Source organism: Pyrenophora tritici-repentis, chromosome 1 (genome assembly GCF_003171515.1).
Source record: "Pyrenophora tritici-repentis strain M4 chromosome 1, whole genome shotgun sequence".
NCBI lineage: Eukaryota > Fungi > Ascomycota > Dothideomycetes > Pleosporales > Pleosporaceae > Pyrenophora > Pyrenophora tritici-repentis.
In genome coordinates this window covers 4,829,623-4,855,936 of record NC_089390.1, presented here as the reverse complement: position 1 = coordinate 4,855,936, position 26,314 = coordinate 4,829,623, and the positions used below count along the sequence as shown (strand labels likewise).

Genomic DNA, 26,314 nt, shown 5'->3' with positions numbered 1-26,314 from the left:
AGCAGTCCATGTTGCTAAGAAGATAAAAGGCAAAGTGGACCAAAGCCTCCGCCATGCTCTTATAGCAATAGCCAATGTCTCACATCTTATCTCTTCTCTAGTGTATCCTCCCCTCTTCACCAACAACATAACCCTTCGCAATCCCACTCCTCCCCTCTTCCATCTTTGCCGCTCTACCCCCTGTCACTTCGCCACTACCGTCCTCTTCGCCATTTTGGTAGTCGCTCCCCAGACCCTGCCATGTCCTGTTGGAGCGTAGGTACTCGGCACCTGGTGAAGCTACGCCACCCACTGCCGCTATATCGCCATTGGCACGTTTTGTTAATGCAGAACTAGACGACGGTACTGCCTGACCATTGGTAACCTTGGCCGACTGAGTCGAGCGCATAGGTCGTGCGTTCGATACGTAGCGACCAGTCCTCAAGTCGAATTCCGGAGGAGCGGATTCCTCTTCAGAGTCATCATCGACCTGGTTTTGCTCATGTTCCTGAGCGGCTCCGGTACCCGCTGCAGCACCATCACCACCATTCGTTTCCTTCACATCCCCCTTCTCACCATCTAAAACTTTTTGGAAATCCGCCTCCCAAGCCCCCGTCCACACCCTCTCCTCATCTCTCTTAAGCGCCAAACCGAGTTCCCACGGCGTAATCATCGGCCGCCAAAACTCACTACTTTCAATCAAACTACTTTCCCAACATCCAATCACCACCCAGCCGCCCACTTCACTGAAGTTTGCCACCTTTGCCGCGTTGACTTTGCCCACGACGAACGTATAGCTCTTTTTGCCTGCAGTCGCGATTTGCTGTTGTACGTGCGAGAGGATGTGCATGTAGTTTTTGACGGAGAGGGTGTTGATGAGGATGCCGAAGATGGGGGTTGTGGAGAGTGAGGTTAGGAGGGCGTAGCGGCGGCTGAGGGTACGGGCGGTGCTGGCGAGCGAGGCTGTTGCGGGTGTGGGCGAGGTGGTTGTCGTGGGGTAGATGTGAATGGAAGCGACGCGCGAGGATAGGGTAAGGAGGAGAGAGGCGGGCGGGTCGGATATGTGGAATAAGGCGTATTCGCGGAGACCTTCGTCGGTATCCGTTACTGTGGCTGGTATCGTTCGGTTTGGTAGGGGTGAAGATGGATTGTGGACAATCTCCGTTGCGTGTACGTGTGTGTAGCCGTCGTCGCAGAGGCATTTGTAGAGGGTAGGGATGTGGTGTGAATAGGGGATATCTGCCATGAGTATAATCTTTGCCTCTTTGTCTGCGTATGTCTCTCTGAATGTTGCCATTACCGCTTCTAGGTCTAGTGGTCTTTCTGTGAATATGTATATGACTGGAAGTCTGGAGGGAGGCGAGAGACATGAACGGCCATAGTGCACCACAACGTCTGCATCGACATGCTCTGCAGCGACTTCGTCCACGCAGCATGCACCATATGATGTATCGCCTAGGATGAACAGCCTTTCTTCAATATCCTCTGATTCTTGTATACTGGCTTTCTCAAGTTTTGCGCTTAACTCTTCTTCTGTTGTCGCCCCGTTGGATTGACCACTCCTGTCTTGTATCCCATTCTGTCCTTTACGTTCTTTTTTTAGGCCTCGACTCAGGTGTTCATATACCCGCGGTGCATCCGTGAGCATGTGATCCGGAAACTGCAGCGCGATCCTTTTCCATTGTCCCTCCCTAATTTCCCTAACCGTCCGTTCGATTTCGTACGTGAGTGCGACCTGCTCATCTGATAGTCTGGGAAGATTGGTCGTGTCTACTGCGGGTGTCGGGTCTTCGAAGATGTGTGTATCGGGGGTAGAGAGCACAGGAGCGCCTTCAAGGGTCGGGACGGCCATTGCGTATATTGCACGTTGGTGGGTGGGCTGGTGTTTCAGTAGCGGGGTCGTCACGACTTTTTTGCTGCTTTGGCGGGGCACGCGATGCAGGGACGGGCAGCCGAAGAGCCGCAATGCACCCTATGGTAATACGCCACTCATAATAGGCCGAGAGTGCATGGAGATGCAGACACTTGTTAATGCAGGAATTCAATTGCTATGTACAAAACATGTGGTATCACTATATATCCAGCGCCGGCTATGCAAGCCCTATATCGAACCAGAAGACTGTTTGGATCAAACAGCACTTTATATCGCCAAGTAGCCAGAGACAGCCACGGCAAAAGCAAGACCAAGGGCGTTGGGCACAAACTTGCCGACACCGTTCTTTTTCGTCGCAGCATCAGCAACAATCAACGAGGGGGTGTACGGCGCCGATGTTTCAACCGTAGTGCCGTTCCAGCAGTATTGCGTGAAGCATTGCTGGCACACTTGTGGAACGGGTTCGCCATTGCGCTCCAAGCTCCTTGAGAGAATAGCACATCCAACGCATGTAGGCCAGTTTTCAGCACCCTGGCGAGTCGCGTTTGCTTGAGTAGCGACGTTGTAACCGTTCAGAATCATGCCGTCACGGTCCTCGAGACTGTAGTCTAGCTTTCCAAACGTCGACTGGTTGGACCAGAAAGTGTATGGAGAATTGGGAATGTATACAATCAGAGGAGGAATGTTGTTGCCCTGGGTGACGTTTTTGCTGTCGCAGCCGAAGAATGCTGGGCGGTTGTTCAAGCCGAGAGCAACGAATGTGTTTTGACCTGGAATATAGGGGAACGAAGTCTTGTTCATGATGGATCCCTTGGTACGTTCGTATGTGGCGATGAGTGCGGTACCGTTTGGCCAGTTCTGGGAGGGCATACCCGTTACGACGGTGTCAGCAGATGAGTCAACTGCGAAGATGACGTCGACCTGGCGGACCGGCTGGATGACTGGGTTGAGGGGGATGTTCTGGCCATCTTCACCGCCGTCTACAAGTGTGAGACGCTCGTTCTTCGCGCTGGGGTTTGTCTCATTGTGGAACTGGAAGAAAGGGTTGGGCGAGTAGTCGGCGATATCATCACCATTCTTCCCCAGTTTAGTCAGAATATTCGAGACAAACGTTTTAAGCTTGTCTGGAATATTCTGTACAGTGTTCAATTGGAGAAAGATTTGGTTAAACAAGGAGCTGCTAGTTCCCATGATGAAGCCCAAGTTGTCAAATCCAGCGACACATCCTTGGCTTTGAGGAAGCTGTCCCGAGCTGAAGTTGGAACCAATGTACTTCAAAGGGGCGAAGCCGAATGTCGTAGGATCGAAAGAACCCATCTCAAAGGGGTTGAACTCAAAGTTGGTAGCGTTAAGCGAGATGATAAGGTCCCCAGGTGCCCGCTCGTCCGCCACAAGGATAGGCATCGGTGCGTTGCCGGACGAGAAGGCAGCGTCATCTTGAATGGAAGAGAAGGTGTAGGAAGGAGCTCCATCAGTTGTGTTGATGAGCTGGAACGAAAGGCCACGGCCGTATACATCCGTGATGGACGTATTGAAGTCACCAGCCGTCGCATCAGACTTGCTCTGCACGGTGTTGAGCAAGTTGTCGTAGTACTCCACGGTAGAGAGTAGCTTGATACGACGCTCGGTAGGAGGTCCTTGAAAGAGAGTGTTTTGGAACTGCCAGATGGGACTCTCAGCGCCCTCGTTGACAATGGACTCGACAGTAGTGAAATTGTTGGCATATATGCTTCCAATCATCCAACCCCCACCAGATAGCGCCGAGACATAGGTAGACGCTTGCAACAATCCTCCCAAATGCCCTGCGCTTGTCGAGTTTGAAGTCCGGCTATCAAATGCAGAAAGGGCACCTGCACCGTTAAGCAGAGCCCTGTAGCCTCCGCCAGAGAAGGAAATGGCAATGTTGGGTAGCGCGGAGGTATTAGAGCGGTGCTTGTCGATGTATTGTCCAACATTGAAACCTTGGATGTTGACACGCTCTAGAAACTGGCGCATAGGGTCTATGGTGTTTGGTCTCCTTTTCTTCAACCATTCCGTCTCTTGAGATGAGATTGTGTCGGCGGATCGGATACTTGGCCGCGTAGAAGGGCAATCGACTTGTGACGGCGCATAGCCGTTAGGAGCCTGTGGTGAGGCGCGCTTCCATGATTCTACAGCATAGTTGGGAGGGGCAACTCTGGCTTCTCGAGGAACCAAGGCGGATGCTGCCGGTAGGTCAATAATGCACAATAGTAACACGGTGCGCGTCACGTACAAGTTGCCAAACTAGTGAGTGCCGAAGCAGTCAATACACAGGAATACTTCATCCTAGCAAAAAGATGTGAAGAGTCGAAACGTGTGGAAAGGGAGTAATTGAGGGAACCCCAACAACAGCGGCAAGTGTGCCATGTTAAATGAGTAGATCGACGCTGTCACACACATGGGGAGTGGCCCACACGCGGCTGTGCTTAGCACCACAATCCCGGAAGAGCTAGGACTTTGTGACCTCATGTGTAGGGCCACCAGTACTGGCGTGGCTGGAGTACCGGGCCCTGACGATCAAACTAAAAATAAGGTTCTGATCTCTCGGCGGGGGTTTGTGGTGGTTTGACTGCGTCTACCTCTTCAATGCGATATCGCATGCTCACCGAAGAGGCTGTACACTCGACCCATCTTCAGCTCGGTTCCTCCCTGTCTGCGGCGTTTGCTGACACCTGACACCGTATCGCTCAGCACACCGTGTCAACGCAAAGGGGGCGGAATTGACATGTATCATGATTTGTGACTGGTTACAGAAGTTGGGCGCTTGCATTCGGCAAGCGGCACGTTCTTTCTTCCATCCACCGTCTTTGCTGACATGGCGAAACAACGCAACGCCGGCACTCGGCACGGGACGAGGGACATGCGTAGGCGAAAGAATCCTGATTCAGTACACAACATCCCGGCCTTCCCGCGACGCCTTTGCTCTACGTCTGAGATCTAGGGTTGAATGTTTGATCCATAGTACTGATGGCAACGCCATTGATGTTTAGCATGACACAAATGACATGCCGTCATAGATACTAGAAGTTTTGCATAACGACTTGTGATAACTAGCCTCTCGTGTCCCTGCTGTTAGGCCACCTGCAAGCGGTCAGTTATGCCCAGCACTCTAAGGTCAGGCAAACACTCCGGTCCCTCTCATCAAATTTACAACGTTAGGCGCACCCCCAGGCGCAGTAACCTCGCAAATAGTTCTACTCCGGGCCTCCGGCTTCCGCAACGGCAGCCAAAAGGGGCGGTGCAGCAGCGTGCGCTACGGGGTAAAAGCTCATAGCGTATCCGTACAATTGACGCCGGAAATAAGAATACAGAAGCATAATTCACGCGGACTGCAGCGGAGAAACGGGGTGGCGTAATGTGCATTGGACGTGTAATGTACATGATGCGAGAATACCTAGGTAGCGTCTTCGGCATTGTTGATATGCGGCTTTCCCGGAAGCCACCGCGGGAGTGGAATCTATACCGAACCAGTTACTGATCGTCAATTGTGGCGGTGCGAGCAACAAACAACGCATTCGCAAACTACCATCGTCTTGGGAACACGACCTCTCCGCCTTTTGGTCCGACTGCAAGCTTTGCCAAGCCGGCGACCAAATAAGTTATAGTTTGCGAAGCTTTGCGGGATATTCGGATAAGTGTTATCCTGGAAAGCTCTTCCATTCTATTCAAGTTGCTGCACTGCCCCAGTTATGCTATCCGCAAAGTTCCTATACGCATCTGCCATTATCTCATTACGTTTGCAAACTATTGTTCCCTGCTGCTACCTGTAGCACAAAGTCAAGATAATTGAATAATTACTCAGGATTAAAATCTCTACTACACAACAGTTTCTGTTCTCAACTCTCAGCACTTAAATTCCTCCTTTAAGATAGTAATCGAGTGGATACCCAAGCCAATCGCATTGCGGAACATCTTGAAACCCTGCGCTCTTACTTGGCCAGTCGAGCAACCTAATCTCATTGCCTGTAGCAGCAGTGACCTGGCCCCACTGTCCGAACTTCTTCACACCCTCAATGACTTTGTCGTACCCTCTCGCATCCAGGTACTGAAGGCTGGGGTTAGGATTACCTCCCTTCACAAAGGCAGCAAAGTAGCTGGTGGTAAGTTGAACACTCCACAGATCCTCAGGGTTGCGGATGTAGCCCAGGTTACCAAACGTCCATGGCATGTCCGCACCGTGCAAGCGGAAGTACGGGTTGTTTGGGTTCTCATTTGCAGGACCGCCAAGGTTGTTGGGATCGTAACCTCCAGTGGCGCGGTTGAGCTGGTAGAAGTACGCTTTCTCGAAAGCGTGCGACTGAACGCCAGAGTAGACGGTGGACTGGTCGGCACAGCGGAATGTCTTGTCTGTAGCAACGCGTTGAGAGACGTTAAAAGAGTCGAGTGTCAGGTTTCCGGTACTGGTAAAGGGAAAAAGACCGGACTGGATAACTCGGTTCGCCCAGGTGCTATTGATACCGAGAGCCTCTTCCAGACCTTGGGTATGGTTTGCGATGGGTGCTTTAGGATAAGTAGAGAAGGATGCACCGTCGTTTTCAACCACTCCGAATATGACCGGGATATGTGCTGTACTGGAATTGCGCGTAGAGAGAACCAGGTGGGGTGTGTTGACGATGGTTCCGTCTTGCACGACATAGCGGGCCACGGTATTGAAGCCTACTATCTGTGTCGCATTCGCTTGGGTAAGGCAGGCGACTTGGGCCGACAAATCTGTGCTGTTGCAACCCGCAGCGGCAAATATCTGAGGTCCAGCAACGTTGTAGCTTTGGTCAATCGTGTAATACGTCGAGTACGTTGTTCCATAGTCGCCATCCAAGCCCAGTGTAACGCCTCCTCCAAGGTTAGATGCGGCAATCGCACCTTGGAATTTTCCGATGGCCTTTGGTGATCCCAAGAGCGTACGCACTGAGCCAGCGCCGGCAGACCCTCCAGATATTGTAATCTGGTTTGGGTCACCACCGAAAGAAGCAATATTTGCAATGACCCAGTCTAGAGCTAAAATCTGATCTGCAATACCAAAGTTTCCCTTGATGTTAGTTCCAGGAACTGCAAGAAATCCCAGTGTTGAAAGTCGGTAGTTAATGGAGACAACGACGATGTCTTCTTTGCTTGCATAGTTTCCACCATCAGAGCCTGCATCAGAACCAGTGCCTCCAGTGAAGCCTCCACCATGAATCCAAAACAGCACAGGTCGTAGCTGCTTCTTCGAACCGGACTTGGGGATATAAGGCGTTTGAATGTTCAGGAATAAGCAATCCTCGCTTCCACCGCCACCCTGTAGACACTGGGAACCGTATTCGGTTGCCTGTATCGTCTGTCCCTTTTTGGAGTAGATGGAAGTGTACTCAAAACGCTTAGGCGGCTCCGCATATCGAATGCCCATGAATCTGAAAGATTTCTGATTGCGGTATCCGACGAAAGTATTCCCTCCAGATGCTACCGAGATGGTGCTGCCGTTCACGGGGCCGACGGTCGATGAACCATTATTGGCGGATTGCGTGCATAATACTGGCAGTTGCTTCTTAGAGTTCGAAGAGGATGAGTAGCTCACTCGGTTGCCGACGGAAACGACGCCATTGTCGATGTAATAACCTCGCTCCGCATCGCTGTACTTGGCGTAGTCCTGATATGAGAGAGCATCGTTGAAGTCTTCCTGGTACTTTTGGAGAGTAGCCTTGGAGATGAGCTTCTCGTTCAGCGAGGCGCAAGCGGCAGCAGCACTGCTCTGTGGAACAGGATCGAGGATGATAGCACCGATATGGTTCTTGTCGTCCGACGCATTAAGGTTGTTTTGATAGATGAGCGTCAGGGAGGACTTTGCGTTCGAAACCTCGAGTGGCGCTCTTGTCTCTACAGGCGAGGCTTGAGAAAAGGTGGCCAATCCAGCTGCCGCGACACCAACAAGAGTGGTAAGAACCGTCATCTTGAAATTCCAACCGAGTGAAGAGATAGGATTGACAGCTAAAGAGCCACCAATGCTCTCCTTGACCCTTATATACGGCACCGGCAACCCGGATGGCGTTGCGTTCATCATTAAACAACCGTAGCGCTAGCCCTAACAAGCGGCTCTCCACATGAGGCTATTGAAAACAAGCCTTCAAGAGTGGGTTATTCCCCGGAAACCGATGAGCAGATCGGTGGCTAGGCAGGGGCACGGGCAGAATACTTACGTAGGCCGTTGCCGCCACCTAACTCTTGGGGAAGTATAGTGGAGATGCCAGGTCTCCCTGAACGTTTAACATGCTCTGGTCGTGATGCCAAGTGCTACCTTATTTGGAATCGAGACAGCCCTCGTCTCGTCGCCATGAGAAACCTGAGAGTCTTTCATCGCCATGCAGTTGTTCACGTAATATGTGTGCAGCATCGAGACCTCCACGATCACCACCCGAGGTCATAAGCGATGTAATTAGCCGTTTAGGCATGATTCGTAGTAGCCTGCAGGCCGTGCAGACATCATCATGGATCCTAGGTAACGCAGGGGTCAGAGCAGAGGTTAAATGCATTAGTTTGCGGGGCGTGACTTGGATTGGGATAATGGAGAAGTGGATGTCTAATGGGGTGGCTTGATCCAGCTGGATGCTGAAGGATTGCTGCTAACTAGGTTGGGATCTAGTGTAATCTGAACCTGGTTGACGCCCGCCCACCACCCGCAGAAGTCCTTGTCTTCTACCCCGACTTTTCTCCACCTTCACCTCCGTTGTTAGTTGAAGAGACGTCGGGTTGATGATGTGAATCTGTGTGTTTGTTGATATATACGTACAATCTGCAAGCAACAGACAATGTACGAAGTGCAGAAGACCTACATACGTACCTCGCATCGTTTGAAGAGCGCCCAGCACGCTAGCCTGGTTGATTCTAAGCCCCGAGTAGCTATCAAGGAACGACGTCGGACAATGCCTATCAGAGTATGCTAGAGTAAAACATAGAGGAGAGCGCTCAACAAGGGGAAAGGCGCTCTCATTACTCATCAATATGTCGAATGCGGTATAACGCAAGGCTATGCGGTGAACGATGGAGGGGTTGAGATGTTTAGACAAGATAAATTGGCAGTCGCCATCGTGCAGGTTTGCTCGGCGACATCTCAAAATCTCAAAATCACCTTCCATACCTGTTTGTCCTAGAAACCAATCTCAAAACCCTCCGCGCCTCGATCATATTTTCAAAATGCGGGTAACACTTTTGATTCTGACGCACCTTATTGCAACTGCGTTCAGTACAAGCGTGATACCACCCAGTAGCTGGAATTACACCTACCCATGGCCAGTACAATACCACAACTTCACATCCCAACGTGTAAGCCTCTCTATGGCATACATGGATGTATCCTCGACGAACACCAGCCACGCCTCTAACAAAACAATCATTCTCTTACATGGCAAGAACTTCTGTGGAGCGACATGGGAAGACACTGCTCGTCGGCTCTCTCAACACGGTTATCGTATCGTCATCCCAGATCAAATCGGCTTTTGCAAATCGTCGAAACCACCAGCATACCAATTCTCGTTGCAGCAGCTAGCAGACAACACACGCTCGTTACTTCAAAGTCTAGGCATTCAATCAACATACGTGCTAGGCCATTCCATGGGCGGTATGCTAGCGACGCGATTCGCCCTGATGTATCCAGAACTAGCATCCCACCTCATCGTTACGAATCCCCTCGGTCTAGAAGACTGGAAAGCTCTCGGCGTACCCTGGCGCACGCTTGACGCATTGTACAAAGACGAAATGGCGACGAACTACACATCGATTCGGAAATACCAGCAAGCTACCTACTATGTCAACACTTGGAAACCAGAGTACGATGTTTGGGTCAACATGTTGGTCTCACTGTACCAGACCGCGCCGGAAAATACCACGTTTGAGTACAACATGGCGCAGACAACAGATATGGTGCTGACCCAGCCAGTCGCGTACGAGTTTGGATTAATCCAGTCCAAGACATTGCTCTTGATAGGAACGAAGGATAACACTGCGATTGGGAAGGCTTGGAGCCCACCAGACGTGCAAGCCAAGCTTGGAAAGTACAATGTGTTGGGTAAAGAGACCGCAGTGAAGATACCGAATGCGGATCTGATAGAATTCGAAGATCTGGGGCATAGTCCGCAGGTACAAGACAGTGAGAGGTATCACCAGGCTTTATTGGGGTGGTTGGATGGTTCTGGTCACATGTAATGTTGGGAACAAAGACTTTATCGTAAAGTGGAGTTGAATTCAAGCTCTTATCGTACATGATCGGGGGTGCTTGTGCATTTTTATGTTGTGAAGTTTCCGCGTCTCAGATCCATGTCATACCCAACCGCCACACTTCAGACCTTTTTCTGAACTAACAGCTTGAACTCTTGCTTCTTTGTCCATTGAGTCCAACCAAAGCTATCCCTTTTCTCTCCAGTCTCGTATGTAGCCCATGTTACCCGTCCGAGCGGGCCAACAAGCTTTTTCGTCAACGCTTCCGCTCGATCAAAAGACTCTGCCTTGAACTGTCGGCCATAGGGCTTATCCCTTGGCTCCTCTTTGGGCAACCAGGCAGCCACCTATTTACCCGCTAGTACCTTTACGGCCTAGCTCCTTCTCTCCTCCCACTGCGTATATAGACCTCTTCCCGATAGCTCTAATACGACATGATGATTCTCCCCAACCTTGACGCTTGACAGGTTATGAGCCCTCACCCGCTCCCGTAGTCGCTCACGATAATTCTATTAGATATTTTGACGACCCGCGCGCCTCATCACGATCATCACCCTCCCCGCAAAACAGCTCGGTGACGTCGCAATCGCGCGCCACTTTAGCAATCGCGACCCCGCAACTTGCAGCTCATCGATCGCTTGGACGACGACGAGCTCCTCGCTGCTCACCGCCAAAAATCGCTAGCCGAACGGTCTTCGACGTCCGCCGCGATGGCAACTTACACCTCCTCCACAGCTGTCACAGCGCGCCTTGCAGCCGACGGCAAAAACTGGAAGGACTGGATTAAACAACTCATCAATTACGCAGCCGCCGATGGCGCTGTAGCCGTCCTAGATGGCGCTCCGCGCCCAGAATTTGACGCTACAGACGACAAATATCGCATTACCGCCATGCAGCGCCCGATCACTCATCCATTAGGCACCTCAACAGACGTTATCCAAGCCGAGCTTGACCGTGTCGGCAAACTCAACAAGACTATAGGACCGTTCAACAATGAGGCTCGACAGCTACTTAGAGAGGACAAGCTTGCGCTTGACTCATGGGTCGCCCGAGATGCCCGACTCCAAAACACCATACTCTCATCCATTGACAAGCCTCTCGTAGCTCAGGTGCGCACTTGCCCCACCGCCCACGATATGTACAAGGCTCTCAAGGACCTAAACAGCAACGGTGACTACGCCAATGCTGCTCTCGCGTGGACTGCCTTCATCGACCTCCGCGCTGAGACCCAACCCACAGTCCGCAGCTATATTGGAAAGTTTCGCGAGACAATTAATGACATCACGGTACAAGGCATCACACTTGGATGGAAGAAGCCTTCAGCAGTACCTGGTACATCCGCCGACCGCGACATCGAAGACCTGCTCATCATCCACTTCCTTCACGGCTTAGCTCGTGTACTCCCACAGTGGGTAGAAGCTCGCAATAACGACCTCCGCCAAGGCCATACATGGTCTATCGACACGCTCGTCGCGTCACTCGAGGATCACCTACGCCATGCCCCAGATGAGCCCGTGAAGACTTTCCTCTCCGTCTCTAAACAAGCGGAGGAGAAGCGCGTTCTCACACGCCTAAATGGCCGCGGCAATGGCAACAACAGCAACCAGAACTCTACTCCTACTCCTTCGTCTCTGCCGACGCGCAATAACAACCAACAGAAGCGTACTCCTCAGCCTGTTGGAATGTGCGATCACTGCAAGCGAGAGCACCCAGGACCTAATGAGCTTTGCTGGAAACTTCACCCTTCTCTCACCCCAGATAATGTTAAGAAGCGCACCGCAGACAATGCCGCTAAGAAGGCCGCAGCTGCAGCAGCTCGTACAAACGTTACAGTGGCCAAGAACAGCAACGACGACGATGCTGATCAGTACGATGCTCACTCATACGTGACAGTCGCCACCTTCGTCTCTCCGACTCTCCTCAAGAAGGCAGTCTCCAATCACGACTATCAACAGCGGTACTGCTACGACACTGCCGCTAACCGGCACGTCTTCAATAACCGCTCGAAATTTTACGAATACGCTCCAATCGACAATGACGTACACGGCTCTACCGGATCAACCACCGCCGCCGGCGTTGGCACTGTACGCCTTGAAGTCGTCAAAGCCGACGGAACAACAGAGAAGATCTCACTCCAAAACGTCCTCTACTGCCCCGATTTCGCCACCAACGTCATCTCCCAAGCTCCATTCAAGCGCGCGGGAGTGTGGTATCACTCGGGCAAGGACAAATTGTACACTGCCTCAGATGAGGAGCTAGCTTACTTACCAGAGATCGACGGTATACCCAACTTTCTCGTAGTTACAGAATCCTCCAAGGCGCCGGCCGCTCTCTCATACGCCTCTCTTGTTTGCTATCGAAGCTCTGCCGATGAGCCCTCATCCTCACGGCCAGCCACCGACTGGCATCATATCATGGGACACGCTGGAATAGACGCTATTAAGGACACTGCAAAAGTTGTACATGGGATGAAGCTCACTACTTCTACCGTCACCAACTGCGAGCCCTGCGGCCTCTCCAAATCAAAGCGAAATATCTCTCGAATTCAACAAACTCCACCCAATACAGCGCTTGGCAAGGTCCATGTCGATGTCGTCGGCCCCATCACTATACCTGGAAAAGATGGAGAGCGTTACTTCATGCCTATCACGGATGGCAAGTCACGCCGACAGTGGCTATTCACATCAGACAGCCGCGCTGTACTAGGCCAACAGCTTATTAATTGGTGCAAAGCTATGAAGGCCAAAGGCTTTACCATCACTATCCATACCGACAACGCTCGCGAGTTTATTAACGCCAGCAACAAGCAGTACTTCGATAGCGTGGGCATCGAGGTAGTTACGTCACCACCTTATGATGCCACTCGCAATGGTATTGCAGAGCGCGCCAACGGTATCACAGAGGATCGAACTCGCGGAGCTCTTATTGCAGCCAAGCTTCCTATAAAGCTGTGGCCCTACGCAGCCAAATATATGGCCCGCATTCACAACCTCGTCTCCAACAGCAACCTCCCAGGAAAGATCACTCCTTTAGAGGCCTGGAATCGCTCTATAGGCTACCCAAACCCAGTCCCAAACGTCGCCAAGATGCACGCTTTCGGCCATGTTGGATACGCCCATATACCCGCCCAGAAGCGCGTTAAAGGTGACAAATTTGCACCTCGTGCTCACAAGGGCCACCTCGTCGGTATGATCGGCGAGAACATCTACCAGATGTGGATCCCAGAGACTGATGAGATCGTTACCACCGCCTCCGTGCGGTTTGATAGCTACGACTCACCCTCCACTCCTCCATTGTCTCCCATCATCGGCCCTTCACCATCACCGAAGGTGCTCCCATTTAAACCTCTCATCAACCGCCTCGCCGACGCCGCTACAACTCCACCCGCTCCTCCGCAAGATGGTGATGGCGGCGATTTGGACAATCATCAGCTACCTCGTGCTGATGGCGGAGATGGCTTTGATGGTTTCGAGGATGATGATGAAGCTCCACCAGCTCCTCCAACCCGTGGTAACAACAAGGCAGCGCGTCGACATGAGATTAACGCGGACCTCAACCCAGCTCATATCATACACGGCCCTCGCAATCGCCGGGCACGTGCTTTCTTCACTTCATCTACTTTTGATCGCTGCTTCGCCATGGCTCTCGTCAAGCCCACTCTCGGCTCAAAGCTTTCAGAACTTCCACCGGAGCCTCGCAACTATCGTCAGTTTCTCAAACATCCTCGCCGCGATGATCTACAACTCGCAATGGACGATGAGTACAACGCTCTTATCGCCAACGGTACTTGGCGCCCTGCTACGGCAGAGGAGATTGCCAAGTATGAGATCATCCCAGGTCAATGGGTGTGGACGTATAAAGGCAACGCTCAAGGCTATCACGTGAAAGACAAGGCTCGCATGGTGGCTTGCGGCAACAAGCAACAAGAATCAATTTGGTACCGCGAGGTTTACTCCTACGTCGTCCGAACTTCTACGCTCCGCATCCTCCTCGCCCTTGTGGCTTACTTCGATCTAGAGTGTGAGCAGATCGACATGATTACTGCTTACCTCAACGCTCACCTCGACGACGATGACGTTGTCCTCCTTCGCCTGCCCGCAGGCTGTACTGGCTTTGGGAATATTGTTCGCCTTCGCCGCGGCATGTACGGCCTCCGTCAGTCAGCCCTATTGTGGTACAACGACCTCAAGGACTCTCTCAAAGATCTCGGCTTCGAGCCCATCGAAGCAGATCCCTGCGTCTTCGTCAACCCAACAACAAAGGCCATCATAGTCGTGTACGTTGACGACCTTATCCTTATTACACGTGACGTGACCTCTATGAAGGCACTTAAGTCACAACTCCTCAATCGATACAAGGCTCGTGACCTTGGCCCAATTGGTTTCTACTTGGGAATTCGAATCCTCCGCGATCGTCCCAACCGCTCTCTCTCTATGACGATGGATAGCTACGTTGATCGCATTGTCGATGAGTATCACCTCGCCAACGCTCCAAAGGCAGACAACCCCCTCCCAAAGTCGGCCCTCACCCTCATCAAGCGTGATGACATCGCCGACAACAACCTTATACAGCAGTACCAATCGCTCGTCGCGAAGCTACTCTATCCTACCTCCATTATTCGCTGTGACCTAGCTTGGCACGTGAACTTCATGGCACGCTTTGCAAACAACCCTACGTTAGAGCAACTGTCACTGCTAAAGCACATGCTCCGCTACTACAACGGCACGGCAACTCTCGGCATCAAGTACCAAGGTGACCTTAAAGACGCTAATATGGACGACCCAGATCACATGATAGGCCTTAAGGCCTACAGTGACTCCGCCCATGGCGACAACAACGAGCGCAAGTCGTCCTCCGGCTACGTCATCAAGATGGCTGGAGGCGTCGTCTCATACAAATCGTACCGCCAGCGCCTCGTTACTCTCTCCTCCACAGAATCAGAATATATTGCCATGACGTATGCTGCCAAAGAGATCAATTGGCTTCAACGCCTACTCTCTCAGGTTGGATACGTCGGTAACGACCTCAAGCCCTTCAAGCTGTACACCGATAATCAGCCAGCGCTTAATATGATCCGCAAGGACGGCCATCACGAGCGTACAAAGCACATCGACGCGTACTTCAAGTATACAAAGCAGCAGTACAAAGACGGCAACCTCAAGCTCGACTATCTCCCCGGCGTAGAGATGCCCGCCGACGGCCTTACGAAGCCTCTCGACAAACAAGAGCACGCTAAGTTCATTGGCCTCATCGATATGGTGAACGTTCCCCGCATGTAGTCTCTCAAGGCACCTCCAGCGAACGTCTCTTTACGATTTCCTATACATTTCATTCACTCAGATGGCTTGCCACCTGGTTCCGGGGGGTGTGTCGGCCATAGGGCTTATCCCTTGGCTCCTCTTTGGGCAACCAGGCAGCCACCTATTTACCCGCTAGTACCTTTACGGCCTAGCTCCTTCTCTCCTCCCACTGCGTATATAGACCTCTTCCCGATAGCTCTAATACGACATGATGATTCTCCCCAACCTTGACGCTTGACATGAACGTATCTCCTTCAGCATCCCATGGGTGCTCGCAGACGATGACATCTATCTTGACCTTCCGCAGACTGCCTTCCCGGGAGTGAAGGTGCACAGCTGCCCACTCTGCAATTTGATCGTCTATCGATGATGTGTTCCAGTACCCCATATAAGGAAACCACTCCAAGTGCAATGTCGAAACCGTAACATCGAGTTGGCGGAGAAGGACTAGGAATGGATCTCCAGGTTGAAAGTATGTATGGGACCAGCCAACATTGCGAATAATATCTTTGTTGAAGACCAGTGGGGTGGTGAGATCGGAGTCTGCGCTCGAGGTCCATTCTTCATACGGCGGTTCATCGGTCCATTCTTCATACAGCGGCTCATCGGTGAAAACGTGTGTAGAGCCGAAGAAAGCAAGTGCCTCGTAGCAGATCTGTTTGTTGGTGCGGAGCCAATTGGGGAGACCTTGACGCATCTCGCGGCTTTCCCGACGCGCCAGAATGTACATGTTGCGTGTCCTGAACTTGGTGCCGATTTCCCCAAATGCGTAATCATAGATCTGATCGCGGAGTTCCCTGGGTAGACGAAAGAAGGAAGATGTGGTCGACAGTTGCTGGTTCTGTGCGGTCTCGGGTTCGCAGTTCATCGTTGCTGGGCCGTCCACTTCGAATCCCGAGTGTAGCTTCTCGAGATAGTTGGGTGAATATGCCCCTGCATTGTCTGTCTGTACGATGGCGAACTTTTGGTCTTTGGATGCCATTAGAGAACAGTTGGATCGCTAAGCAGCAGGTTGTTGTTTGTCTCGAGTTTGGTTGGTGTAGGACACAAGAGCATTAGGTAGCTAAGAAGACTTAAGTGTTTGGAGGCGATAGCGTATGTCTGGTGGCAAGTGAGCGTGTTTGCTCTTGCAACGCTAGTACCAAATTGGGTGGATTTTGAAGTCATACTCACTTGTGCCTCACCGCGTTGGCGCCTCACCATGTTGACGCCTTACCATGTCGACGCCTCACAGCGTCTGGAACCTTCCTTCCAGCTACATACAAATCAGCTGTCCCACCAGTTCTCAAGACTTAATTCACTTACTGGATAGCTTGAAGCCCTGATCAACGACGCCCAACACTTCCCACTCTACCTGCACCGCCATCACTACCTCCACTATGGCTTCTTCTAGCCCCACTTCCCCACTTCCCTCCAACCGCACCTCTGACATCACTACCAGTCTCTACTGTCCATATATTCGCAGAATGATACCATGCTTCATCATCAAACCATCTATGACCTATGATGAGATCCTCGAAGGCATAGAGGCCAGACTCGAACTCCACCGCATCAAGGACGCCCGAGGCCGCAAGGATGACCAAGGGGTGTTTTTCTGCGACGTCAACGGTCGTCGACTCCACGATTCCGATTTTACCAATTTTAACTTCAACAACATCGTCAACGATAGAGAGCTACTCATTGGTACTAAGGACACCCCACATATTCGCGCGTGCCCAAAGCTAGAGGCAGTGCTCTATCTTGAAGATGATACTGGACTACTACAGAAGTCTGTACAGGTATGTTGATCAGTATCTTGTGGACATGAAGGCCATCACGTGGCTCCGTGACCTCGTCCTAGCTAGCTGTGATGCCGCCTGAAGTCCATCTAGCACATCTGAAACCTATACTAACACATATACAGAACAGTAGCGGGGAGTTACTCAGGCATCACATCAGCAACCTGATGCGCAAGGATGCTGTGAGGGATCGATCAAGAGTGTAGAGAAAGATTGGATTTGACAAGATACAAGCTATCGAGCTATCTACGTTGTGAGCCCGAACTTGTGCTGTGGGGGCCATAGGCCGAGTCTATGGATCCGTAACAGATGCTTCGCTCCGAAAGAACATGGTCCGCCTCGTCAAGCCGCACACCTTCATCACTGCCAAGATTGAAGCATTCGATAACGCGTCAGGTGGACAAGAAGAGAGCCGCTACTCCCTCACCAATTCCAAGGCTATCTTGACATCCAACTGGTTCTGGGAGGATCCTAAGCAGCAGTTCTCCGAGAAGGTTATTGCTCTGATAGCCATTCTGAGCGAAGCCACACCTGGTCATCACGGGATCCTTATGGATTTGATCATCAAAGTCAAAGATGAGCGCATTATTAACCCCCCCGAGGGTCTCCCCCAGAACCCAGATGTTCAAGAGAAGGATGTGAAGATTGCTGTTCGCCGCCTGTACAGCATGGCCCCTGGTGGCATTGGTTCTGTGTGGCCTGGTGAAAAAGCGCAGGAGGAGATTGAGCGCAACGATATCGACAAGGCAAAGAAGGCAAAGAAGGTCAAGGCACCCGATGAGGAGGTGGAGGCGTTGCGGAGTCGCCTAGGGGACAACAGTCTGCCAGACACCATGGTGACTGACGGCAAAGATGAGCAGCCGGTTGTCCAACCCGGAAAGTGACAAAACGGTTAGACTGCTGAGACTTACCAGCCAACTTGAGCTGACGACCTCCCGAGTCTTCTCCAAGTATCTTACATATCATGTAGATAGGCATCTGTGAGCCTCTAGGCTTACACAGAACTTCCAATACATGTACATACCCAGCCTACTGCTGGTTTCCATCAGCTTCCCCCTCTTATACAATCAGGTTATTCTCTATTTGTTTCTTTGTTCTTAGCAAACACTTCACCTACATAGGCAGTGTTCTTGTAGATAGATCTCAATCATCATGTAATATTCATCTAGAACTCTATCCCCCAAACCTACCAGTCCGTCCTCTTACTATAGTAAAAATTGCTAAACACCTTTGTCAAAAGATGCTCCCCATACGTACTCCCCTTATGTATCGGCTTTCCCCCAGTCTCCCTCACACACTTCTCCAGCGGCCTAACCAGGGCATCAAAGTTGGGCTCGTAGAAAAACGGCACACTAATCCTATACTGCTGGCCCCTATGAATGACCCTATGCATTGTACTCTTCCACAGCCCATTCGTCCACCGCTCAATCATATCCCCAATATTCACCACAAAGGCCCCGGGTATCGGATCTGCGTTAAGCCACGTCCCGTCTTTGAGCTGCACCTGGAGGGCCCCGGGCGTAGGATCAGTTAGGAGTAGGGTGACACATCCGTAATCTGTATGTGCGCCGCAGGAGAACTGTGAGATATCTGCACCGGGTGTATGTGGTGTCGTCAAGGGCGGATACCCTATCATACGCATGACCCAAAACGACTCATCGCAATTCCTCACGAATACCTCTTCGTCTTCCAAATCTTTACTTGTGTCTTTGACAGGTGGCCCTAGATCCAATGCCACACCCATGGCATGTACGAGTGCCTCGCCCACCTTCTTGACTTGTTCGATGTACTCCAGATACACAGGCTTGAGCGCCTCGGGTTTCTCAGGCCATAGATTAACACCCTGTAGACTCTTCACACTACTGGCCCCCCCGTCTCCTGGCTCTCTTTTGTCTGCAGGCCAGTCGCGGTACCAGTCGATGGCTTCTTGCATGTCTTGCAGTCCACCTGTTACATTCTCCCCCAGGCCCTGGTACCCGCGTGCGCCATCGCCTCCCTCTGGACTTCCAGCGTCAAAGCGTTTGATCTTGTTTTTCTCTTCCAGTGGTAGGGCAAAGAATCCACGGGCTAGGCTGATGATTTCGTCAAGCTTTGACGTTGGTATACCGTGGCCGGTGAGATAGAAAAAACCATAGTTTATGCATGCGGCGTTGATTGCTTTTGCAGTTGTTGAGCGTGCTTCTGGGGTGGAATTTGCATCCAGGAAGGCGGATATATCGATCTTGGGTAGTCCGTCTTCTTGCGCTGCGGCGATTGGCTTATCGTATCTTGATCCTGAGTCGGGAGTGGGGTTGGCCTTGGTCCATGGTTCTGGTATTCCACTTCCCGAGCATCTGGATCGCGCTACACGGAGAGCTGTCTGCATGTCAGACATGGTGGACATTTACGAAGATGTGTACACGGAAAGTGCAAGAGTCACAAGTTGGAACGTCAAGGGATCGGCTGACGATACCCCATCGAGCTTAGAACGCGGCTATTACAGGGCATGATAATTATTCATACACGATAGAACGATGGGACACAGTGTATGACTATGAGTAGACACACGCAATATTACAGTCTGAACATCGATCTCGTAAGATTTCTCTTTGTTATTTCGCCAGTATCGTGGTATATTGCTTTATCAAGTGACTATCTGCCGTAGCATCGCTTCTCAAAGAAGCATATATTTTGTTCACCAAGAAGGCAGACCCAGAACATGTTGTGAATCTACAATGTATTACATGATTACTTCGTTGGAGACGTCCTGTACAACATGTTAACAATGATCTGGAATGATAGTCGCGTAACTTACCCTCTTGAGCTCCTTGTACGGCAGGCAGACGCAGTTCTGCACACGGACCTCGTCGGCAACCGCACACTCCTTGCCTAAGATGGTGATACTCTGGACCTTGACGCCGTTCTTGATGACGCTAGTATTGTGGCTGGTGACCGGAGTTGGTGTTCCTTCAATACGGGCCCAAGCACCAACCTTGCTGTGCCAGCCGATGATGGTGTACAACACGCATGCATCGTGCTTGATCTCAGAGTCCTCGAGAACAATGGATTCCTTGACACGTACACCAGCGCCGATGACAACGCGCGGTCCGATGGAAACGTTGGGCCCGATCTTGGCTGTGGGGTCGATCTGGGCGGAGGGGTGGATGTAAACAGGGGGCAGAATGTTGGCTGAGGGGGCAGCGAGCTCTTCCGATCCTGCTTGGAATGCCTTCAGAAGGTACAGAGCGTTGGCAGGAACGGCGGAACCAGCGGTCTTGATCTGGCGCCAAAAGTCCTTTGTCTCGAGAACGAAGAACTGTCTGCTGTCTGCAATGTCCGAGAGTACATCCTGCTCCAAGCGAATGACGGCGTTCTCCTTGTTATCATCGTCATCGTCGGCCTGGTAGAAGGATGATTCGAGGTTCTCGGAGGAGGGGTAAGACAGCAGCCTTGGGCGCTCGGTCCGTCGCTTGATAGCGCTGCGGATAGCGGGGAAGATGCACTCAGTCGCAAAGAGGTAGACACCGCAGTTGATGAGGTTGGAAATGTGCGACTCGGGCTTTTCGACATAGTGGAGCACGCGCTTGGTGTGCGCATCGGATACAATGCAACCAAAGTTGGACGCGGCCTCGTTCGCAACCCTCGTACCCAGCATCACCGCCTCAGCATCCTTGTCCTCGAACAGCTTGAGCATCTCGGCGAGCGGGAATGAGGAGCACACATCTGCGTTCAGGACAAATAGCTTCTCCGGTTTTCCCTTGAGGATAACATCGCGGAAGTGGTACAGGCCACCCGCAGTACCCAGCGCCTGGTACTCTCGGAGGTACTTGACGCTCAGATGCGGCCAACTAGTCGAAACGGCGTTGATGAAGGGCTGGAAGACAGACTCTTCATAGTAGCCGACGATGAAGACCTCCTTAATCTCGGGAACGTTTGTGATTGCGCGGAAGCAATGTTCGATTATGGGGTGGCCGGCGATTGGGAAGAGCGGCTATAGTAGTATCAGCGGGGTGTGATCAGGCCATACAATGCGAAAAGCAATTTACCTTGGGCAACTCCATAGACAGAGGCCTAAACCTGGTGCCGCGAGAAGGTCCTCCAACCTAATTCTGTGAGTATACATGGCTGCATCCGCGTCTCGGGCAATGAGTATGTACCAAAATAACTGCCTTGGTCGAGCCCCCCGATGGAGACTTGGACCTCACGGCAAGCGAAGGCGGCTGCAGACTCATATTGGCGTGTTATTTGGATATGTCGTAGTTTGTGAGTGTAACAAGACTGCGAACAAGCCCCAAGGAAAGAAAAAAAGCTGGTGCTAGAGCAATTGTGAATCTGGCCTTCTTCAGGAACGAGTTGGTGGACCCTGGACGCCAGCCCACGTCGGCGGTGAGTGGTCCTGACGAATCGGCGACTCGGCGCATCGTCATGTGCTTCTGAACTTCATCCCTTTTGTCCTACGCGCCTACACAGCTATTACTGGATACGAAGACGCCATCTACATCTAGACTGTGGCACTTGTGCAATCTCGCCTAGCACCACTGCATCAAAAGTCTCCTATAGCGCTATTGAAACTTCAATCGACACGTGCGAATTGATTAGTGTCAAAATACAAGGATACACTGTCGCATTATTGCGCGTGTTGTTTTACTCCCATCTCAAATCCTCTTCTGTCCCAGGTACTCTACTTTCCGGCTCAAGTACAAATATCATACACACACCCGCAAGCCCCCACAACCTCATTTTCCTCCACCCAGCGCCAGCTTCCTGTTCTTCTTCACGAGCGCAGTCAGTTTCTTTTCAAGCACATCATGCTCCTTCCTTGCCGCGTGAACCGCCTGCTCTGCCTCTCCAACACTGAGTAGACTACCTCTCCATTGGCTGCTGACAACTCCCTCCATACCAGTCGCAGCCTCCATCGCATTGATCAAGGTTTTCATATCCATGTTGTTAACATACTCTTCCAATGAAGGCTTCTTGGCTCCTGGTTTCATAGAAGTGCTTCTACTGAAATCGTGTGTTGGATCGTAGCCGAGACCAGCGCCAACGAGTGCTTCAAGGCCTTGAACGAAGACACCACCTAATCGGTCTGCGGCCATCACACCGACGCCATCGATTTCTGTACTTCCTACTGCACCACCTTCAACGACCGCTTTCGCTGCCTTGGCAAACTTATTAGCATTGACCGACATGTTCGCTGTTCCAGCACCAGGTGGTCCTCCCACAGCAGCCATCTCAGGGCGTGGCTGGTTGGGTGGCGGGTTATCTGTTCGAGGTAGAACGTATTGGTTGAGGTAAGCGCCGGCATCGGCTGGTGTCTGCTGTTGTGGTGGTGGAGGAACCTGCGGGATAGGCACGTCCTGCGCTTGTACGGGAGGCAAAGGAAGGTTTGTCGATCCCAACATCGCGGAAGAACCATCAAGTTTTGGCATCTGCTGTCCACCGTTGGTGTTGAGCTTCTTTCCAGCCTCCTGCAGTGCAGTAGCAATTGCAGGGAGAACATCGTTCGAATGCGACTGAGCAGCCAAGGAGTGGCCGTGTGCTGTTTGCCTACGAGGATGGAAACGAGCGTGACCTTTGAGTGCCTCGATATGCTTTTCAAGATCCAGCGCTTTCGCCTCCAGTTCTTCGCTAAGGCCGTAGAAGAACTTTCCCTTAGGCGTGATAAGCGTCCGCGAGTCAGGCCTTCCGTCATGGCTGTTAAGTCGCACTGGCTTCTTCTTTGCAAGCGCATCAAGGTCGGCTTGCGAAAAGTGTAGCTTGAGATCCGGAGGCGTAGCCATGTGACCCGATTGAGCAGTGCGGGAGACATGAGTAAGTGAAGAAGACAATGGCTTGAAAAACTCAAGCGTAGATGCTAAGAGTTCGCCCGTACGTTGTAGGTCAGCTATGATCGCTTGTGCATTGTACTCGCGCCTCTCTTTTGATTGTTCGGGTTCCGCTTCTGGCTCTGGCTCTGGCTCTGGCGTGGAAACCTTTGCAGTGGTGGCCGCACGCGGTACTGCAGCTGGTGTCTCGACATGTTCTTCCTCAACAGTGGCTGGTTTGGGTGAAGCTGGTTGACTCTTAAAGGCCGCCGCAATTGGCTTGGGATTAGCCGTGGGTTTCTTTGCCTTCTTCTTGCGGCCGATGATCGGGGCTTGCATCACTTCAACATCAGACTTATTGTCTTCTAGCTGCTCCTCTTCTATCTGCTTCTTTCGTTCTTGCCTATCCTTTTTGGCCTGAGACTTGGTCTTCTTTCTCATAGGTGCAGAACCAATTTTGCCAACGGGGGGAGGCGAGCTAGCTCTCGACATAGACGTGGAAGTGATCGAAGCGGTGTCTGATATCAGATCGCTGGCGGGTGTGCCTGGCTGATTGATAGAGGCAATGCTCGCCTGCCTGGACCTGAGTTTATCGACGGTTGGTATCTGGGGCAAGGATGGCGCTGATGCCGTAGATAGGGGTGATGGGACTTCAGCTTTAGGTGTTGCAATCACCCGTAGAGTTCTGGGTGCAGCTGTGCGCTTGATTGGTGATCCTGTAGCTGCAGCAGGGCTTGGAGGTACGGAAACAGTTGCAGTTGCAGGCAACGAACGTGTATTCTTAGTCTGAGAGTCTGCTTTGGTCAATGTCGAAGCTACAGACTCCTCTTCAATGGATGCCTTAGTGGCTGATGGGATATCGAGCTTCCCGGGAGGCTGCCTCTTTGTCGATGTTGGTGTCACATTAGCAGCCGGGGTACGCGCGGGCTCCTTCTGTGTGTCCTTTTTAGGAGTTGTTTGGGTCGGAGGCTGGATTTTCTTCGAATTTTCCTTGGCTTTTGACGCATCTTTCGCAACTATCTCCGATATTGACCTTCTCGTCTCTGGCGTTGACTTTGGTGTCTGAACTGTCTCGCCCTTCGCTTTCCTGGACGCTTCTCTCGGGGTTGGCTCCTTGGGGGTCTGTGGTACCACGACTGCCTCCTTTGTCACGGTTTTCGAAGGCGTGGTAGGCTGGGGCTTAACTGCAGAAGTCGGTGTGGAAGTAGCTTTCGGGGTCGCTGGTTCAACGGCATCACTCTTGGGCTTGACCTTGGTGGCCTTGTTGGGCGTGGAGGCCTGAATTGGAGTCACAGGTACAACAGGTATGGCTGGCGTGATATTCGATGAGTTGGTCCGAGACATTAGCAGAGATCCAGGGCGGGGATGAGGCCCTTCCATGACGGTTTTGGGGATGGCGGGGATCGTGAAACCTGGTGGTATAGTGGGGGTGGATCGACGGCCTTGGTCGAATAGCTGGCTGCTAATCGGGGTGATTGGAGTAACCCGTAAAGGCTCGTTATCGCTGTCATTGACGAGCGCATCCACGTTAATGGACGCCTGTTCCTCGACACTCAAAGACGTGTCATCTACCACACACGTCAGCACAGAGTTCTTGCGTATGTAAGAACTGTCAAAAGTGGGATGGCATCAACAACTACAACGGTTGCCAGACGATGGTGTTCAGATCAATAATGCCGACAGCGCATGAAGAGGTACATCAAAGTTGCAAATGTTTCTCTCGGTCATCTCCGTCACATGAAGACTGGAAAATAGTGAACAAGCCATCTCTCTATTAGAAAGTAAGCATGCCGACTTGCTTGCGGCAGAAGGGGTAGTTACGTACATGCGATGGCCATGACGAAGACGACGAGAGAAGCTGAAACTTGCAACGGCAGAACCGCGCAATTCGCCTAAGCGAAAGGAAAACAAGGAAAGCGGATGTGAAGGTGTATAATAGCGTCATGAAGATGTGACAATGCCAAAAGCGTTGACAATGACCGCGTAGCCCAATCATAACGCCGGGCATAACAGTGTCAGAGCACCGAGTGTGTGCCGATGCATTCGCCGTATAAACCGAAACGCCATGCAGCCATCGTTCGAATCAAGTACTAAAACAGTGTGTCTGGCCAACTGGCCGAGAAGTATGTGGAAAGAAATGACTACCATCGTCCAGCGCCGCCGTAGTTGTTGTTTGTGTAAAGCGAAGAAAATCCAGCTTGGCCTTGACCGTACAAGCCCTGCCCGGCCATGCCACCTTGGTGCAACCTAGCCTGTAAGATACTCGGGTCTTGAACATCAGCAAGGCCGCCGCCCCCCGAAGAGGATGTGTTTGCGTGCCTGTGCTTCTTCCCCTTTTTCTTGGATTTCTGCGAACCAGACTCCTGGTAAGCGCCAGGCGAGGGCCCATAGGGGAAGCTTAGAAGGCCAGGGGCAGGGGCAGGTGTAGAAGTCGTGGGGTGTTGATTGAGAAAGGAAGGAAACATTGACTCACGCTTTCCAGCATCACCTAACCTTGCACCACCGTCCATGTTCCGGCTGCGGAGCAAGTCTTGATACATGGCATCATTGTTGTTCCTTGCGGTAGCGCCTGCCCCATAGGGGAGACCACCAGTCGCAAAGCCGTGACCTTGACCAAACATGCCAGTCCCACTGACAGGAGGCGTGCCAGTAGGCTTGAGCCCAGGAGGTGGTCCTTGCACGTTGGGGAAGAACTGCCCACCCAAAGGCTGGTGCTGAGACATGGGGTTGAATTGATTGGCGTTCTTTGGCATCATCGAGTTCTGCTGGCTCATCAACTTCTGGTTCGCGACAGGTTGCACATTTGCGGAAGCAGAAGCGCTGTCATTGGCGAAGCTGAAGCGTGAAGTGTGCCTAGTGTGGCTTGAGCCATTTCCAGCAAGGCCGTGTTGCTGGGGTTGAGCGTTTTGCATGTTACTCAGAAGACCGGTAGATGGAGTGCCAGATTTGAAATTGGAGAGCAGGAGCTGCTGCTGTTGCTGTGGCGTCAAGCCCCGGTTGCTGAGCCCAAGACTGCTAAAGTCCTCGGCCAAAGGCGTGTTCTGTTCAAAGAGGCTACCACCGAAGCCCTGTTGACCTGGCGGTGCGATTGCATGCTGATTGAGATGATTGGTGCTTGTCTCAGGTCCGTCTTCGGGCTCTCCACCTAGTTGTAAGCTACCGCCGGCAGTGGCCTCATTATCCTCACGCTCAGCGCCCGGAGTCTGTTGAGGAGCTACTTTCGACTCAACTTCTGCTTCTCGCTGTGCTGTCAGTTCCTTCTCCTTTTCTTTGATAGCACGACGCTTAGCACCCCCATTGGGATCTAGCAACAGCGGGAAGTCCTTGACGGCCTGGAGTTCTTCGTCGGATAGAGTGGCGCTAGAAAAAATGAACCTGAAACTTGGCGAGGTGATG

At 51.9% G+C, this 26,314-nt stretch overlaps 12 protein-coding genes across 12 annotated transcripts; 4 read left to right on the top strand and 8 right to left on the bottom strand.

Moving 5' to 3' along the window:
* Positions 1-97: 97 nt before the first annotated feature.
* Positions 98-1,831, bottom strand: PtrM4_019200 (DPH2, Diphthamide synthase subunit DPH2; the record flags this gene model as incomplete). Its single annotated transcript, XM_001931783.1, has 1 exon — positions 98-1,831. One exon carries the CDS (start codon positions 1,829-1,831, stop codon positions 98-100), a length of 1,734 nt encoding a protein of 577 aa, XP_001931818.1.
* Positions 1,832-2,119: 288 nt separating this feature from the next.
* PtrM4_019190 (lysophospholipase 3 precursor) lies at positions 2,120-4,158 on the bottom strand (the record flags this gene model as incomplete). Its single annotated transcript, XM_001931782.2, has 2 exons — positions 2,120-4,056; positions 4,107-4,158. The coding sequence occupies 2 exons, from the start codon at positions 4,156-4,158 to the stop codon at positions 2,120-2,122; spliced, it is 1,989 nt and encodes a 662-aa protein (XP_001931817.2).
* Positions 4,159-5,723: 1,565 nt separating this feature from the next.
* On the bottom strand, positions 5,724-7,796 carry PtrM4_019180 (PnbA, Carboxylesterase type B; the record flags this gene model as incomplete). Its single annotated transcript, XM_001931781.1, has 1 exon — positions 5,724-7,796. One exon carries the CDS (start codon positions 7,794-7,796, stop codon positions 5,724-5,726), a length of 2,073 nt encoding a protein of 690 aa, XP_001931816.1.
* Positions 7,797-9,037: 1,241 nt separating this feature from the next.
* Positions 9,038-10,045, top strand: PtrM4_019170 (MhpC, hydrolase or acyltransferase (alpha-beta hydrolase superfamily); the record flags this gene model as incomplete). Its single annotated transcript, XM_001931780.1, has 1 exon — positions 9,038-10,045. The coding sequence occupies one exon, from the start codon at positions 9,038-9,040 to the stop codon at positions 10,043-10,045; it is 1,008 nt and encodes a 335-aa protein (XP_001931815.1).
* Positions 10,046-10,767: 722 nt separating this feature from the next.
* On the top strand, positions 10,768-15,336 carry PtrM4_019160 (rve domain containing protein; the record flags this gene model as incomplete). Its single annotated transcript, XM_066103349.1, has 1 exon — positions 10,768-15,336. One exon carries the CDS (start codon positions 10,768-10,770, stop codon positions 15,334-15,336), a length of 4,569 nt encoding a protein of 1,522 aa, XP_065965551.1.
* A 169-nt stretch (positions 15,337-15,505) lies between these two features.
* Positions 15,506-16,339, bottom strand: PtrM4_019150 (uncharacterized protein; the record flags this gene model as incomplete). The annotated part of the gene is made up of 1 exon (XM_001931779.1): positions 15,506-16,339. One exon carries the CDS (start codon positions 16,337-16,339, stop codon positions 15,506-15,508), a length of 834 nt encoding a protein of 277 aa, XP_001931814.1.
* A 397-nt stretch (positions 16,340-16,736) lies between these two features.
* Positions 16,737-17,341, top strand: PtrM4_019140 (uncharacterized protein; the record flags this gene model as incomplete). The annotated part of the gene is made up of 2 exons (XM_001931778.2): positions 16,737-17,135; positions 17,261-17,341. The coding sequence occupies 2 exons, from the start codon at positions 16,737-16,739 to the stop codon at positions 17,339-17,341; spliced, it is 480 nt and encodes a 159-aa protein (XP_001931813.2).
* Positions 17,342-17,464: 123 nt separating this feature from the next.
* On the top strand, positions 17,465-18,019 carry PtrM4_019130 (uncharacterized protein; the record flags this gene model as incomplete). The annotated part of the gene is made up of 1 exon (XM_066103348.1): positions 17,465-18,019. The coding sequence occupies one exon, from the start codon at positions 17,465-17,467 to the stop codon at positions 18,017-18,019; it is 555 nt and encodes a 184-aa protein (XP_065965550.1).
* A 302-nt stretch (positions 18,020-18,321) lies between these two features.
* PtrM4_019120 (naringenin,2-oxoglutarate 3-dioxygenase) lies at positions 18,322-19,509 on the bottom strand (the record flags this gene model as incomplete). Its single annotated transcript, XM_001931777.1, has 1 exon — positions 18,322-19,509. One exon carries the CDS (start codon positions 19,507-19,509, stop codon positions 18,322-18,324), a length of 1,188 nt encoding a protein of 395 aa, XP_001931812.1.
* A 345-nt stretch (positions 19,510-19,854) lies between these two features.
* PtrM4_019110 (mannose-1-phosphate guanyltransferase 2) lies at positions 19,855-21,346 on the bottom strand (the record flags this gene model as incomplete). Its single annotated transcript, XM_066103347.1, has 4 exons — positions 19,855-19,881; positions 19,930-21,105; positions 21,161-21,217; positions 21,272-21,346. 4 exons carry the CDS (start codon positions 21,344-21,346, stop codon positions 19,855-19,857), a joined length of 1,335 nt encoding a protein of 444 aa, XP_065965549.1.
* Positions 21,347-21,850: 504 nt separating this feature from the next.
* On the bottom strand, positions 21,851-24,756 carry PtrM4_019100 (AF-4 multi-domain protein; the record flags this gene model as incomplete). Its single annotated transcript, XM_001931775.2, has 2 exons — positions 21,851-24,486; positions 24,744-24,756. The coding sequence occupies 2 exons, from the start codon at positions 24,754-24,756 to the stop codon at positions 21,851-21,853; spliced, it is 2,649 nt and encodes an 882-aa protein (XP_001931810.2).
* A 303-nt stretch (positions 24,757-25,059) lies between these two features.
* PtrM4_019090 (Med15 domain containing protein) lies at positions 25,060-25,830 on the bottom strand (the record flags this gene model as incomplete). Its single annotated transcript, XM_066103346.1, has 1 exon — positions 25,060-25,830. One exon carries the CDS (start codon positions 25,828-25,830, stop codon positions 25,060-25,062), a length of 771 nt encoding a protein of 256 aa, XP_065965548.1.
* Between the last annotated feature and the right edge of the window lie 484 nt (positions 25,831-26,314).